Source organism: Ovis aries, chromosome 12, assembly GCF_016772045.2.
Source record: "Ovis aries strain OAR_USU_Benz2616 breed Rambouillet chromosome 12, ARS-UI_Ramb_v3.0, whole genome shotgun sequence".
Lineage (NCBI taxonomy): Eukaryota > Metazoa > Chordata > Mammalia > Artiodactyla > Bovidae > Ovis > Ovis aries.
The window spans coordinates 34,040,968-34,057,795 of NC_056065.1; the positions used below are offsets into that span (position 1 = coordinate 34,040,968).

The following is a 16,828-nucleotide window of genomic DNA, read 5'->3' on the forward strand; positions in this document are numbered from 1 at the left end:
ACTTCCCTGGTAACCATAAGTTTGTTTTCTACATCTGTAACTCTTTTTTGTGGATAAGTTCATTTGTACCCTTTTTAGGATTCCACATATAAGCAACATTATATGATCTTTGTCTTTCCATTCACATCTTTCTGATTGCAAACCCATGACATGATGGCCACAGAATGATGCCTACTGTTATTCAGTATTTAAGTTCTGCAAACTCAGTTATCTGAGTTGAATTTCAAAGACTAGAAGTCAATGTGTGTATGCCTCTATATTCTCCCGCAGTGGTTCTAGGTGCTCCCCTAGAATCTGTGGCCACAGGGAGTCCTGTGGAAGGGAAAAGGGAGCTCCTAAAATCACGAAGGAGGAAACCAAAAACGCAGCACTAACAAAGCAAACAAAAGACTAACCAGTGTGTGAAGTAGAAGGAAAAGGGCACAAGTCTTCAAACCACAGGGTTCTGGAGGCGTGATGCTGAACTAGAAGAAGCCGAAAAGGAAAAAGTAAAAATCATATTTTTAGTAAATTTGCTTTTATAGTTTTTCAAATATACCCTCTGAAATGAACTACAGCCTGGAATTGGAGGCAAGATTCAGTGGGTTCCTTGCTCACATGAATCTGGCAAATCTGTATAGGGGAAATATTTAAATAAAATTTTAAAATATAATTATAACAAATAGGAATAGGCCTATTTGACTCTGTAAATGTGTGTTTTAATCTTATTGTTACTGTTTAGTCTCTAAGTGATGTCTGACTCTTTTGCAACTCCAAGGACTATAGCCTGCCAGGCTCCTCTGTCCATCTTAGTCCATCTTTATTCTGAAAAGACCTGAAAGGTATATCTTAAACCAAACCAGCTGTTGGAGCAGGGAACATAAGAGCTCTAAAATGAGGTCTTCCAGTGACTGTGTTGGTAATCAAAATAACCCAGGGCAGGATGTGGATTCAATCCTACAAGCTATGGGAGAAACACTGAAGATCTGTGAAGGGCCGGGACCTGACAACTCTGGAACAAACCTAGAGAAAGTGCTCAAGCTGAGGAGTGAGGAAAGCATGGATAGAGACTCCGTGGCCAAGATTAAAGGGGAAAGTGACAGGACTGAATTATGATGGTGTGAAGGTTGATTTTATATATCAACTTGGCTAAGCTGACACGCCTATTTGTGTATTCAAATACCAGTCTAGATGTTACTGTGAAGGTATTTTTTAGATCTGATTAACCTTTAGACATCACAACAAAGATCCATCTAGTCAAAGCTATGGTTTTTCCAGTAGTCATGTATGGATGAGAGGTCTGAATCATAAAGAAGGCTAAGCACTGAAGAATTGATGCTATCAAATTGTCGTATTGGAGAAGACTCTTGAGAGTCCCTTGGACTGCAAGGAGATCAAACCAGTCCATCCTAAAGGAAATAAAACCTTTAGGTTTTATTATTCCAATATTCATTGGAAGGACTGTTGCTGAAGCTGAAGTTCCAATATTTTGGCCACCTGATGCAAAGAGCTGACTCATTGGAAAAGACCCCGATGCTGGGAAAGACTGAGGGCAGGAAGAGAAGAGGATGGCAGAAGATGTGATGGTTAGATAACATCACTGACTCAAAAGACATGAATTTTAGCAAACTCTAGGAGATAATGGAGGACAGAGGAGCCTGGCATGCTGCAGTCCATGAGATGACAAAGAGTCAGACACAACTCTCTGGAGAAGGCAATGGCACCGCACTCCAGTACTCTTGCCTGGAAAATCCCATGGACAGAGGGGCCTGGTAAGCTGCAGTCCATGGGGTCGCACAGAGTCGGACACGACTGAGAGACTTCTTTCACTTTTCACTTTCAAGCATTGGAGAAGGAAATGGCAACCCACTCCAGTGTTCTTACCTGGAGAATCCCAGGGACAGGGGAGCCTGGTGGGCTGCCGCATATGGGGTTGCACAGAGTCAGACATGACTGAAGTGACTTAGCAGCAGCAGCAGACACAACTTAGCGACAACATTTAAATAGGTAGACCTGAGTAAAACAGATTATCCTCCCTTATGTGGAAGGGCCTCATCCAGTCAACTGAAGACCATAAGAGCAAAGACTGAGGTTTTCAGAAGAAGGAATTTGATCTCAAAACTGCAACATAGAAACCCTACCTGAATTACTAGCCTTCTATACAGATTTCAGACTATGAGAACTAGAAAGTACTACAACAGAAAAGACATGGTAAAGCTGTGTCACAGGGACTGATTGGTTATAAGGAATGAGCCAGAGAGAATAATGGATGTTGTTCCAGCATCTGGATGGACCTGGGCCAACAAGGAGAAGGACTATACCATCAGTAGAAATGGGGAATATCAGGGGGTAGGGGCCGTTCTGATGTCCAATGGGCAGTTGGAGAAACAGTAAAGAAATTGGCTAGTATTGATGCTTTTGCTTTTTATGGTGTGATCACTCACCTAGAGCCAGACATCCTGGAATGTAAAGTCAAGTGGGCTGTAGAAAGCATCACTACAAACAAAGCTAATGGAGGTGATGGAATTCCAGTTGAGCTCTTTCAAATCCTGAAAGATGATGCTGTGAAAGTGCTGCACTCCATATGCCAGCAAATTTGGAAAACTCAGCAGTGGCCACAGGACTGGAAAATGTCAGTTTTCATTCCAATCCCAAAGAAAGGCAATGCCACAGAATGCTCAAACTACTGCACAATTGCATTCATCTCACACACTAGTAAAGTAATGCTCAAAATTCTCCAAGCCAGGCTTCAGCAATATGTGAACCATGAACTTCCAGATGTTCAAGCTGGTTTTAGAAAAGGCAGAGTAACCAGAGATCAAATTGCCAACATCCCCTGGATCATGGAAAAAGCAAGAGAGCTCCAGATAAACATCTACTTCTGCTTTATTGACTATGCCAAAGCCTTTGACTGTGTGGATCACAATAAACTGTGGAAAATTCTGAAAGAGATAGGAATGCCAGACCACCTGACCTGCCTCTTGAGAAACCTATATGCAGTTCAGGAAGCAACAGTTAGAACTGGACATGGAACAACAGACTGGTTCCAAATAGGAAAAGGAGTACATCAGGGCTATATATTGTTGTCACCCTGTTTATTTAACTTCTATGCAGAGTACATCATGAGAAATGCTGGGCTGGAAGAAACACAAGCTGGAATCAAGATTGCAGGGAGAACTATCAATAAGCTCAGATATGCAGATGACACCACCCTTATGGCAGGAAGCGAACAGGAACTAAAAAGCCTCTTGATGAAGGTGAAAGAGGAGAGTAAAAAGTTGGCTGAAAGCTCAACATTCAGAAAACGAAGATCATGGCATCTGGTCCCATCACTTCATGGGAAATAGATGGGGAAACAGTGGAATCAGTGTCAGACTTTATTTTTCAGGGCTCCAAAATCACTGCAGATGGTGACTGCAGCCACGAAATTAAAAGATGCTTACTCCTTGGAAGAAAAGTTATGGCCAACCTAGATAGCATATTTAAAAGCAGAGACATCACTTTGCTAACAAAGGTCCGTCTAGTCAAGGCTATGGTTTTCCTGTGGTCATGTATGGATGTGAGAGTTGGACTGTGAAGAAGGCTGAGTGCCGAAGAATTGATGCTTTTGAACTGTGGTGTTGGAGAAGACTCTTGAGAGTCCCTTGGACTGCAAGGAGATCCAACCAGGCCATTCTAAAGATCAGCCCTGGGTGTTCTTTGGAAGGAATGATCTAAAGCTGAAACTCCAGTACTTTGGCCACCTCATATGAAGAGTTGACTCATTGGAGAAGACCCTGATGCTGGGAGGGTTTGAGGGCAGGAGGAAAAGGGGATGAGAGAGAATGAGATGGCTGGATGCCATCACTAACTGGATGGACGTGGGTTTGGGTGAACTCTGAGAGCTGGTGATAGACAGGGAGGCCTGGTGTGCTGCAGTTCATGGGGTCGCAAAGAGTTGTACATGACTGAGCGACTGAAATGAATTGAACTGAACTGATGCTTTTTATCTAACAACTTGGGCATCTGAATAGTAATAGTTTCTTGATTGACCCTAAAGCTACTGATTTCATCACAGCTCCTATTTCTGACAATAACCATTTTGTAGGATGGTGACAAGAATTGTACTCCTCTGCCTCGCCAAGCTAGTTACCTCTTCCTAGTCTCTGTGGGTTGAAATCATAGCCTGATGTTACCGATGAGGAAGGGTGCTGAGACTTAAAGTGTCTTTGATTCCCTCTTCTTGTCCCTTTTTCTTTCAATTAAAAGAACAAAGCACTGAGGTAGAGTTTTGAAGACTGAGCAGATGTGCCAGTGGGCAAGAGGAGGCACTGCTTCATAGCACAGCCGGCCACCCTGTTCAGTGCTACCATTGAGCTGACGTTTTCACAATTTATGATTTTCTAAAGACCTGTTTTAGCTCCTATGGAAGTGGGCATTGGTAATGCAAGGAAATAGATATTGGAGCCAAAATGAAAACTAACCAAAGGAAAAAGCAATTCAATAGCAAAAATTAAACATTAATATTCCTTAGGCAACATGTAATGAAGGAAAACAAAGGATTCATTCTTCCAGTATTGATTCAGAAGATTACCTGGGCTGCTCAAAAAGGTCGTTTTTTGTTTGCATATGAATTCTAAAGTAAATGAGGAGCTAGACGTCCCTATTTCATATAAAAGAAATGTATTAGCAGACAGGTTTTCAGTAACAAAGCCATGCTTATCTTCTACAATTTTCAAAGTGACAATTTGGCAGAAATTTTGTTCAAAAGAGGCATAAGTAGGAAATCCTCTTTCCTAGTCTCTCCTGAGATACATTCTCACAAAACCAGTTTACTGTTATAAAATAATCTCAATTTGTGCAATTAAGTAAAGAAATAGGAACATCACTTGCTTTCTCCTGTTCACCTTTCCCAAGATGAAATTCAGTTAGTAGGTCATTCTCAAGTGAAATTTGTTTCTAAATATTTTCCTTCATATGTCCCAGCAACACTTGCCTCCTCAATCTATCCTAAGTGATGTGATAATCCGAGGTATCCATAATGGCTCCTTAGATAAGATGTCTCAAGATCTCTATCCTGGCCACTTTTTTTTTTTTTAATATAATCCATCGGCTAAAGTTCCTCTTAAAATATGATGCCCAAAATTCAATATGGAACTTCAAAAGTAGCCCTGCCCTGCAGGCTTTGGCTTGCAGTCACGTGGGCACTATACTTATGAAAATAGAAGCTAAACCTGAATTTAATGTTTTGCCAGCCTAATTATTTTTTGTTTGTTGTTACTAACATCATTGCTTGGCAATATGGCATAATAGTTGGAGTCAGATAAAGCTAAAATTGAATTGCTTTCTATCTCTGATAATTACATAACCATAGGCAAGTTTCTTTCATTTCCCTGAGCTTAAATTTCTCTCAACAATTGATTAATGATACCAACCTCCTACAACTGTTAGAGATCAGATTGGATCTCACACCCTAGCACTGGACTGCAGCCCAGCTACTGCTCAGTAAATTGTAGCCAGTAGAGCTAATGACAAGGAAACTTTTTTCTTTCTTTGATAAGGTATCTAGATCAGTAGATCAAGGGAATGTTATAGGTGCTGGCATTTATTTGCTATTTTTGGCAAAGATTTTGTAAATCTCTCTGACTCATGGCCTGGTTAAAGGTATAGCATGGTGGACAGCAGCCCAGAAGGGACATGAGCTGGGGGCTGTGTCCCTCTAAAGGGAGATCTCACATGTCTTAACCATAGAGCTTTATTCTATATCCTGTGCTGTTCAAGGTTATCATCAATAGTCATACCTAGAAGGCAACTGACCAAATTTAAAAATAGCCCAAACCTGGGAGATATAGTTAAGGTCTCAGTTTTCAGAAACAAGACTTCAAGAGATTTCAGCGAGTTCGTTGGAACAATACTCACAAGAGGAAAGTGAACAGGGGCATGGAAATAAATGAAGACCACCCAAGTGAGACTAAGATAATCAACCACTACCACTTGCATTTGGCAGAGGCTCAAAGACAGACAGAGGAGCGGAAAACTTTGTAGTGGAAAAATGGGATGAACCTGATTGAAGGCTGTTAGCATAGGGAAATTGTAGGAGAATTAACTAAAAAGTAGGGTATCCTATGTAATGGGCTTCCCTGGTAGCTCAGCTGGTAAAGAATCCTCCTACAATGCAGGAGACCCCAGTTCAATTCCTGGGTTGGGAAGATCTCCTGGAGAAGGGATAGGCTACCCACTCCTGTCTTGGGCTTCCATGGTGGCTCAGATGGTAAAGAATCTGCCTGCAATGTGGGAGACCTGGGATCAATCCCTGGTTTGGGAAGATCCCCTGGAGGAGGGCATGGCAACCCCCTCCAGTATTCTTGCCTGGAGAATCCCCATGGACAGAGGAGCCCGGAGAGCTACAGCTCATGGGGTCACAAAGAGTAGCACACAGCTGAGTGACTAAGCACAGCATCCTATGTAATTGATTAGGGGTACATATTTACCTTTATGTTGTTCTAAATTGGAAATCAGGCAAAATGAGGGTAGCTGGTAGTTATTAATCAAATACTGCCCATTTATGGGGGCAGTTGCTGCAGGGGGTTATTATTTGGCTTTCTGGGCTGGTTGCTGAAGGTGGTGGATTAGAATTGTATTTTTATGTATGGTCTGGCCATTGTCCATTTGTATATTCAGCCTCACAGGGATGAACAAAGCCTTCTTAATCCCATGACTCCTACCATCCCCTTCCCCACAGGCTGGTTTTAGAATCTCAAACAGGTGTCTGGCTGCCTATGTTGAGAACTGGGATGGGACGTTTCCTTCCTGTGGGTTATTACCTGAAATCCCAGCATCTGGATGTTAGATGCTTAAAAAAAATTTATCAGATGAATGCATGAATTAACAAACTAGAGTGTGCTTACTAACCGTGTAAGATAGCCATATCACATGAGAGAACTGGAATCAAAACTTGAAAATTATAGGAGAAATGATTGACAGCAAAAGCCTGGCTACACATACTCAGTTTGTGTTGGGCTTAGTGACAGACTAGTGACTTCCGCCAAAAGCTGGTCCACACCAATGTAGTAACATTTCTGACATCACCGTCATGATTGTTAAGAATATACTATCATTATGAAAATTTATTTTTATATGCAGAAAAGTACCAGTTTTAACCATGAAGTTTTATTTTGCATTGTTTTTAATATTGAAGTAAACTACTTGCCAAAGCTTGCTGTATATATGCATACGGATTTTGTTTCCTTCAATAAAAGTTTATTAAGTATGTTTCACTGGATTTCTTTGAGAGCTCAGTCAGACCTAGGAAATTCATTTAACAAATATATTAACCAAGATTCACTTAGGTGAATTTTATTGCCCCATTTTTTCCTACTTCATGGCTTTCATATTTTAATTAGAAAAAATTGAAATGCATTATCCTGATACAGTGACTTGCTAAAATACTACTTTTGTACCCATAAATCATTCTGCATACTTCAAGTTTACAGCTCAAGCATTTATTATTATAATTAGCTGTCACTTCAGTCCTTTATTGTTGAATTCAACAAAATTTAACTGTCATATTTTTTAAAAAACCCTTTCTGAAGCTTAATTGTTTCAGCAAACTGTGTATAGAAAATTAACTCTATTGCCTTGTACCATTGTAACACGACCTTCTTAACCTCCACTCACAAACTACTAAATTACTTCCATGTTGTATTAGTCAAGGTTGAATGTACCGTATTTACTGCCTAAAAATACTCACCTACTTCTAACTTGGCCTGTGGTGCTGGAATATTTATTGTAGAAGTAGCAGTCTGGAGAAGGCAATGGCACCCCACTCCAGTACTCTTGCCTGGAAAATCCCATGGATGGAGGAGCCTGGTAGGCTGCAGTCCATGGGGTCGCTAAGAGTCGGACACAACTGAGTGACTTCACTTTGACTTTTCACTTTCATACATTGGAGAAGGAAATGGCAACCCACTCCAGTATTCTTGCCTAGAGAATCCCAGGGACGGGGGAGCCCAGTGGGCTGCAGTCTATGGGGTCGCACAGAGTCAGACACGACTGAAGTGACTTAGCAGCAGCAGCAGGAGTCTGAATTTCATTCTCAGAAGCCTGCAGGAGAAATCATGCTTTATAATAAAGCAAGACTAAGATAAACCAAACAATATATAGAAATGCTAATAGATTCATAGTTTTGAGTAAGAACTTTATTCTTTTTAGAAATTCCCCATGAACATTGATTTATTTAATCCCCACAGCAGCCCTGTGAGGTATTAATATATGAAACAAGGTCTAGATATTAATATATGAGACAAGCTCTAAATTTGCAAATGAGGAAATAGAAGAATGTCCTGGAATTGTTTCTTTGAGTAACATCAGAGTTAGGAATGAAACACAAATTCCCGGTGTTCATGCAACACTCTTTTCCCTGTGCCTGAATAGTGGTCCAGATGTGCCATGCAGGTGATATCCTGCAGATCGAGAAACCAGAGCAGCTTCTCTAACTGGAATACAACCAAGAACCAAAAAAAAGATGCAAGAAGACTGGGCAGAGGCAAAACTCCCCAAAGCTATAGCCTTTTACATATTGGAGCACCTCGTTGGGCCTTATTCAAAATCCATTTATTCTTAGGCTCACCATGGGTCTAATTAATTTCCAACTTTGTCCAGTAAGAAGTCACTTGTCAGAAAAGAACACTGACAGTCCAGACAAGTGAGAACTGTCCACAGAAGTAGACACTGATCATCGAAAATAACACACGAATTCTAGAATTCCAGTATCATGAACCAATCAGCATTAGCCAGCCTCTCTACCTCCCAGCCAGCCTTCAGGATGACTATGACTTTCCCTTTAGGAAAAAGGAAAACTGTCCATTCACTGCTTCCTGTTCAGGACACAAGAAATGTGCTTAAACTTTTAAGAGATAAGCCCCTTAGAACAGCTGGAGGGTTAGTCCTCTAAGCAGTCACTCTTATCTCTGGGTAGTCTGAACCTCTAAAGCAGTGCCGTCCAATAGAAATATACTGCAAGCCACTCATGTGAGCCACATATGTGATTTAAAATTTTCTGGTAGCCACATAAAAATGTAACTAGGAAAAAGGTCAAATTAATTTTAATAATATATTTTATATAATATCATGTACCCTAAATATTATCATTTCAACATGTCATCAATATAATACACTTAATAATGAGATATTTTACCTTTTTCTGATAGCAAGACTTCAAAATCTAGTGGGCACTTCACACTCAAGCACAGCTCAGTTCAGACCAGTCACATTTCAAGTGCTCGATAACCACATCTGACTAGTGACCATCTTGCTTGCACAGGTCTAGAGCATTTCTTTCTCACTCTTTAGGAGGTAGAATATGTTTTTTGCCAAGTTAACACACAAGCTTGAAGAACTAAGGATTTTACTCAGAAAAGCTGGTTTTATATCTGACAAATAAACCAACTTCCCTTGGAAGAACTGGTCTTTATGGTGTTAGAACCTCCAGAAGTCAGGTTGCCCATGGAGCTATAAGAGTTTCAGGATTTGGAAAGCTGTGAAATTGCATTTTGCAGGCCATTCAACACATGGCACTGATGTAAACTGCTTATTTTTACCTTCAGATTTATGGATTAGGCGCTGTGTCTTTCCAACATGATATTGATATTGTTCTCAGAAGTCAAATATCTATTGTCTTTATCTGCCAAAAACTTCCATCAGGGAACATCTCTAAAACATGCTTTGCCTGCTGCAAACAAGTGTCATTTCCTGGCTATGTTATTTTCATGTGTTCATTTATTCATTCATTCAGCAAACATTATTTAGCATCTACTTTGTGTCAGGCTCTACTGAAAGTGCAAGGGAGTACACAGATAAAGAAGTGAGCTCTCTTTCCTTAAGAAGAGAAGTAAACATTTAGAATACAGTTTGATATGTGTGAAATTAACTCAGACTAAGGGAAGGGTCAGGGACAGTTCCATGCAGGAGATGGTACCTGAGCTGAACTTGAAGGATAAGCAGAGAGGAACTAGAGAGAAAGGTTTTCCTTTGTACAGAGATGAAAGGAAAACAGCATGGCTGATTCTGAGAAAAAGCGCTCACCCAAGTGGCTGTTACACACAATTTCACCATGAGTGGAGGAGACAGGAAGATCTTAGAGCCTTGGGTATCATGCAAAGAAGCATGGATTTGGTCTAAAATTTGGGGAAACCTTCTGAAGAGTTTTAGGCAAAAGAGCTGCAACTGTGGAGAAATGGATTATTGTTGCTGTTTAGTCGCTAAGTCGCGTCTGACTCTTTTGCACACCCGTAGACTGTAGCCCACCAGACTCCTCCGTCTACGGGATTTCACAGGCAAGATTACTAGAATGGGTTGTCATTACCTTCTCCAGGGGATTCTTCCCAACCCAGGACAGATTCCATGTCTCCTGAACTGACAGGCAGGTTCTTTACTACTGAGCCACCGGGGAAGCCCAGAGAAATGGTTTGGATTGGAGTACAGCTTAGGAAGATGTTGCAGAAATGAGTCAGCAGGGGGCGTGGGAGAGAGTAAGTTCCTGAACTAAGTCCATGGCAGTGAGGAAGAGTGGGAAAGGAGGGTTTCTCCTGGTCTGGCTGAGCCCTCTGGGTTGGCTCATTGCTTGTCTCTGCTTCAGATTCTTCATTGTCAAATTTCTCCCAAAAGAAGGCATAGGTGAGTCAGGGTATCCTGAGTCATATCAGCCTACTTACCTTCTGCTTGGAAGGCTACAACATCAACCCATTTTTTAAAATAGAGAAATCCGGCGGGTAGCCATGGCGGAGCTGCAGCAGCTCCGGGTGCAGGAGGCGGTGGACTCTATGGTGAAGAGTCTGGAGAGGGAGAATATCCGGAAGATGCAGGGCCTTATGTTCCGGTGCAGCGCCGCCTGTTGTGAGGAAAGCCAGGCGTCTATGCAGCAAGTGCACCAGTGCATTGAGCACTGCCACGCACCTCTGGCTCAAGCCCAGGCCCTGGTGACCAGCGAGTTGGAGAAGTTCCAGGACCGCCTGGCCCGGTGCACTATGTATTGCAATGACAAGGCCAAAGATTCGATAGATGCAGGGAGTAAGGAGCTTCACGTGAAGCGGCAGCTGGAGACCTGCGTGACCAAGTGTGTGGATGACCACATGAACCTCATCCCAACCATGACCAGGAAGATGAAGGAGTCCCTCTCTTCCATTGGGAAATAGCTGTCTGCTAGTGGCCATCAGGGCTGAGGGCAGGAATCAATTTAAAAAGAGGAATGGGGATTTGGGTCTTTTAAGGAGAGTTGATGAATGAGGAAATTAAGAACAGCAGCAAGTCTAAGGCCTGTGTTTCTCTCCTCTGGACGCTGGTTCCTTTGTGCTTCAATCCTAGAAAGTGAAATGGATAAAAAGCAGTGCTAAAATTTGGGTCACAGATAGCACAGGAGGTTTGTTGTGAGCCTGAGTTTCATGTGGCAAGTACTTCTCCTGCCAATAGGGAGTCTCCCCTGTACCAAACCAGGGCCCTCCAAGGTACCAGATCCTCTTATTGCACAGATACCAAGAGGCTGGCAGGTTCACGTAACCAGCTTATGGTCTAGTGGAGTGTGAAAGGAGGTGTTTCTATTTGGTGTCCACCTGCTGTTTACCAGAAGGATCACTACAACATTTTCCACAAACGAATAAAATCCATGCAGTCACTAATGTAGAAAGGGGCAGGGGTCTTCCAGGGGGTTTGTTTTGCTTGTTTTTCTTTTATTGGCAAGGGCATGACGTTAAGATGTAAAGTTGGGAGAGGCAGTTTGGATAAAAACGTTGAAAGGGTCCCTGCAGGTACTCCTTTCTGACCATCAAGATGTGGATGTGTGTTTCTTAAAATTCTCACACATCACATCATTCAGCCGGGAGACCCTGCAAAATTGTAAGAAGTGATCTCACACGGGTAAGGGAGGCAAGTGCTCTCCCTCTCACTGGCAGCCATGGTGGGCCCTGAGGCCGCCTGCAGCAGAGTCAGCAAGCTACCAGACAATCTTACAGTGACACTCAGCCTGGAAGGGAAACGGGGTTTTGACAGTATAATATGCTCATATTCAGGAATGAACAGCGAAAGAGGAACTATTTAGCTACTTCATTAAGAGGGTTGTGAAGGACGGGCTTTGGAAAAATCTGTTTCTCATGAAACAGAATGAAAGCCTAAACCCAGTGTTGCTCACTTTGCCCCCTGAAATAACAGCTTTGTTGAGACAATCCCCTGGCAACAAAAAAAATCAAGGGAGGAAAAGTAAGCAACTCAGGGATGAACTGTGGCTCCTTTAGAGCGATGAAGGTACTGCCCTCCATTACCAAATACCACTTTTGCCAGGGCCTTTGCTACACGTGTTGTTCTTGCCCCAGTTCTGGCCCCTTATCATTGTGATAAGGACCTTGTCTTTTTACCAACTTACTACTTGAAATGATAATATTGTCTGTTTGCTGTATCAAGACTGTGATATATTTTCCTAGTGGTTTGGTTTTCGCAATAAATAAGACTTAATTTTCTTCCAAAAAAAAAAAAAAATAGAGAAATCCCCAAAACACATAGTGCACAAAATGAGCTCAGCAGCTGCAACATGCAGGCTCTAGAGCACAGACTCAGCAGCCAGCAGTGCATGGGCCCAGCTGCCTTGCACGCACGTGGGATCCTCCCCAACCAGGGATTGAACTGGTGTCCCCAGCATTGGCAGGTGGACTCCCAGCCACTGGACCACCAGGGAAGTCTGTGACAATGAAGTCTTTGGAAAGATAATCATCCCTATCAGTTGTCTACGCTTAGTTTATAAAACACTTTCTTACACATTAAGTTGTCTGATTCTTCCTTAACTACTGAAGAAGAGAGAGGCCTCTGTTAACTCTCCTGAGGTCACAAATGTGGCACTGAGATCCAGAAACATTAAATGATCAGTCTGAAGACATGGTGAGAAGATAGCTCCTGAAACGACTGTTCTAGTCTCCTCTATCAAAAAGGAACCTGACGTTACTCACTCAGGTGACACTGTGACGAGTGGCCCTTAGAATAATAGCTTATTGAATAACGGTTTATTGTCCCAATTATCAAACACTGTCTACAATGAATGAACAATGAAGCAAATGCTTCTGTTGGTCCCACTCCCAGAAGCCATCAGTCTGTGTAGCAGCTGCTGCCAATTCATGCTCTCAGCCAGGTGAACACCTCCATGGAGATTGCCTTGGCTGTGGCTGCCCTCCTTGGTGGGATTTTGTCTCATTCTCCAGGGGTTACTTTAAACCTCCAGATTGCCTCTCACCATCCTAGAGATCCAGCCAAAAAAAAATAAAAAAAGCCTCCCTGAATTCTCAAACTCTCCCAAAGCAATGTGATATTTTATGAGAATCCAGAAGGCAGAGGTAGTGAAAAATTATGTCTGCTTCTCTCTGCGTTACCTTAATGGATTCGATCATTCACTCTAGCCAGATCATATCAGACACTGGAGATAAAAAGAGATCAATAAAAAACAATTTCCTCTTTCAGTGAACTTACCATCTGATGGGAGAGTCAGACTGTAGATCAAATAAACAAAGAAATAAAATAAGTAGAGTGATAGATGCTAAAAGAGGAACAGAGTGCTGTGGCACATGGTAATGGGAGGGGAGGATATGGGGACAGAGAGAGAGAATTCCAGGAAGAAAAATGATTTGCAGAAGGCCTGGAAAACTTCTCTAGCTTGGTTTATACAAGACGCATGTGACTAAGACCAATAGAACAGGCCAGAGACGTAGGAGGGATCTCAAGACTCCCTCTTCTAACTTCTTTTACCTCCTCCAGATTCTGTGGTTTTTATCCCACCCCCTCCTTCCTGCTCAAGGACTTCAGCATCTTTAGCACTTTAGGCAACTCACTTAACTGCCTCTTCTGGTCCTCTAACCATTCTTGTCTTTATTATATAGCCCAGAGTTCAAACTACCATCCTTTCTCACTTGTCTATTTCTTATGAATCCTTTTTTTTTTCTTTTTAACCACTTTTTAAACTTTTTTTAAAGTTTTATTAACCATTTTTTAACTTTTTAAACCATCTTTTAAACTTCCCAACAAGTTTTTTGGGAAGAACTTTTTCCCCAAATGTGATCAGACACCGCAGAGATTTATTGGTTTCATTTTTCATCCTGAATGCATCCTTCTCAGAACTTTTGTTGAAAGTGCCGTGAAGGGTTTAAGTTGAAATAATGAAGTATCTGAATTACCTGTCATGAGCAGGAGTTTGTGACATTGTACAAGAGGCAGTGATCAAGACCATCCTCAAGAAAAAAAAATGCAAAAAGGCAAATGGTTGTCTGAGGAGGCCTTACAAATAGCTGAAAAAAGAAAAGATGCAAAAGAGAAAGGAGAAAAGGAAAGATATACCCATTTGAATGCAGAGTTCCAAAAATAGCAAGGAGAGATAAGAAAGCCTTCCTCCGTGATCAATGAAAAGAAGTAGAGGAAAACAATAGAATGGGAAAGACTAGCAATCTCTTCAAGAAAAAATACCAAGGGAACATTTTGTGCAAAGATGGGTAAAATAAAAGATAGAAATGGTATGGACATAACAGAAGCAGAAGATATTAAGAAGAGGTGCAAGAATACACAGAACTATACAAAAAAGATCTTCAGATAACCATGATGGCGTGATCACTCACCTAGAGCCAGACGTCCTGGAATGCAAAGTCAACTAGACCTTAGTAAGCATCACTACAAACAAAGCTAGTAGAGGTGATGGAACTCCAGTTGAGCTATTTCAAATCCTAAAAGATGATGTTGTTCAAGTGCCACACTCAATATGCCTGCAAATTTGGAAAACTCAGCAATGACCACAGGACTGTAAAAGGTCAGTTTTCATTCCAATCCCAAAAGGTAATTCCAAAGAATGTTCAATCTACTGCACAACTGCATTCATCTCATATGCTAGCACAGTAATGCTGCTGCTGCTGCTGCTGCTAAGTCGCTTCAGTCATGTCCGATTCTATGCAACCCCAGAGACAGCAGCCCACCAGGCTGCCCCGTCCCTGGGATTCTCCAGGCAAGAACACTGGAGTGGGTTGCCATTTCCCTCTCCAATGCATGAAAGTGAAAAGTGAAAGTGAAGTCGCTCAGTCATGTCCAACTTTTTGCAACCCCATGGACTGCAGCCTACCAGGCCCCTCTGTCCATGGGATTTTCCAGGCAACAGTACTGGAGTGGGTTGCCATTGCCTTCATTCTCCAAGCCAGGCTTCAACAGTATGTGAGCTGTGAACTTCCAGATGTTCAAGCTGGATTTAGAAAAGGCAGAGGAACCAGAGATCAAATTGCCAACATCCATTGGATCTTTGAAAAAGCAATAGAGTTCCAGAAAAACATCTACTTCTGCTTTATTGACTATGCCAAAGCCTTTGACTCTGTGGATCACAACAAACTGTGGAAAATTCTGAAAGAGATGGAAATACCAGACCACTGGACCTGCCTCCTGAGAAATCTGTATGCAGGTCAGGAAGCAACAGTTAGAACTGGACATGGAACAGTAGACTTATTCCAAATGGGGAAAGGAGTATGTCAAGGCCATATATTGTCACCTTGCTTATTTAACTTATATGCAGAATATATCATGCAAGATGCTGGCTGGATGAAGCACAAGGCAGAATCAAGACTGCTGGGAGAAATATCAATAACCTCAGATATGCAGACGACACCACCCTTATGACAGAAAGTGAAGAGGAACTAAAAAGTCTCTTGATGAAAGTGAAAGAGGAGAGTGAAAAAGCTGGCTTAAAACTCAACATTCAGAAATCTAAGATCATGGCATCCAGTCCCATCATTTCATGGCAAGAAAATAAAGAAACAATGGAAACAATGAGAGACTATTTTAGGGGGCTCCAAAATCACTGCTGATGGTGACTGCAGCCATGAAATTCAAAGACACTTGCTCCTTGGAAGAAAAGTTATAACCAACCTAGACAGCATATTAAAAAGCAGAGACATTACTTTACTGACAAAGCTCCATATAGTCAAAGCTACGGTTTTTCCAGTAGTCATGTATGGATGTGAGAGTTGAACTATAAAGAAAGCTGGGTGCTGAAGAATTGATGCTTTTGAACTGTGGTATTGGAGAAGACTCTTGAGAGTCCCTTGGACTGCAAGGAGATCCAACCAGTCCATCCTAAAGGAAATCAGTCCTGAATATTCATTGGAAGGACTGATGCTGAAGCTGAAACTCCAATACTTTGGCCACCTGATGCGAAGAACTGACTCACTGGAAAAGACCCTGATGCTGGGAAAGATTGAAGGCGGGAGGAGAAGGGGACAACAGAGGATGAGATGGTTGGATGGCATCACCGACTCTATGCACATGAGTTTGAGTAAGCCCTGGGAGTTGATGGATGGGGAAGCCTGGCATGCTGCAGTCCATGGGGTCGCAGAGAGTCAGACATGACTGAGTGACTGAACTAAACTGAATTACCTGTAAGAAGATTACTCTGGCCTCCGCATGGAGAAAGGGCAAGAATGGGAATAATATGTGACCAGTAAAGAGGCTCACCAGCATGGTGACAGTGGAGGTGGGCAAAGAGAATGGGTTTGCGGCCTGCCTCAAGAGACCTGCTAAAATGGGCTGAGGAAACAGAGGTGTTGACAGCCATGGTGGGCAATGGTGATAAGAAAACTGGGTAGCAAGCACAGTTTTGTACATTTTACTATTAAGATACCTGCGAAAAATCCAAAAGACAATGTCACTTTGTTGTTGTTTAGTTGCTCATTCATGTCCAACTCTTTGTGACACCATAGACTATAGCCCGGCAGGCTCCCCTGTTCATGGGATTTCCCAGGCAAAAATATTGGAGTGAGTTGCCATTTCCTTCTCCAGAGACTCTTCTTGACCCAGGGATCAAACCCTTGTC

General features: G+C 42.1%; 2 protein-coding genes across 7 annotated transcripts in view; both read left to right on the forward strand.

Moving 5' to 3' along the window:
• Positions 1-16,828, forward strand: part of PLD5 (phospholipase D family member 5) — a 413,113-nt gene that overhangs the window by 330,426 nt on the left and 65,859 nt on the right. The gene's annotated exons all lie outside the window — the stretch shown is intronic.
• Positions 10,723-11,258, forward strand: LOC105603406 (protein FAM136A). Its single transcript, XM_027975584.3, has one exon. The coding sequence runs from the start codon at positions 10,734-10,736 to the stop codon at positions 11,148-11,150; it is 417 nt and encodes a 138-aa protein (XP_027831385.2). The 5' UTR covers positions 10,723-10,733; the 3' UTR covers positions 11,151-11,258.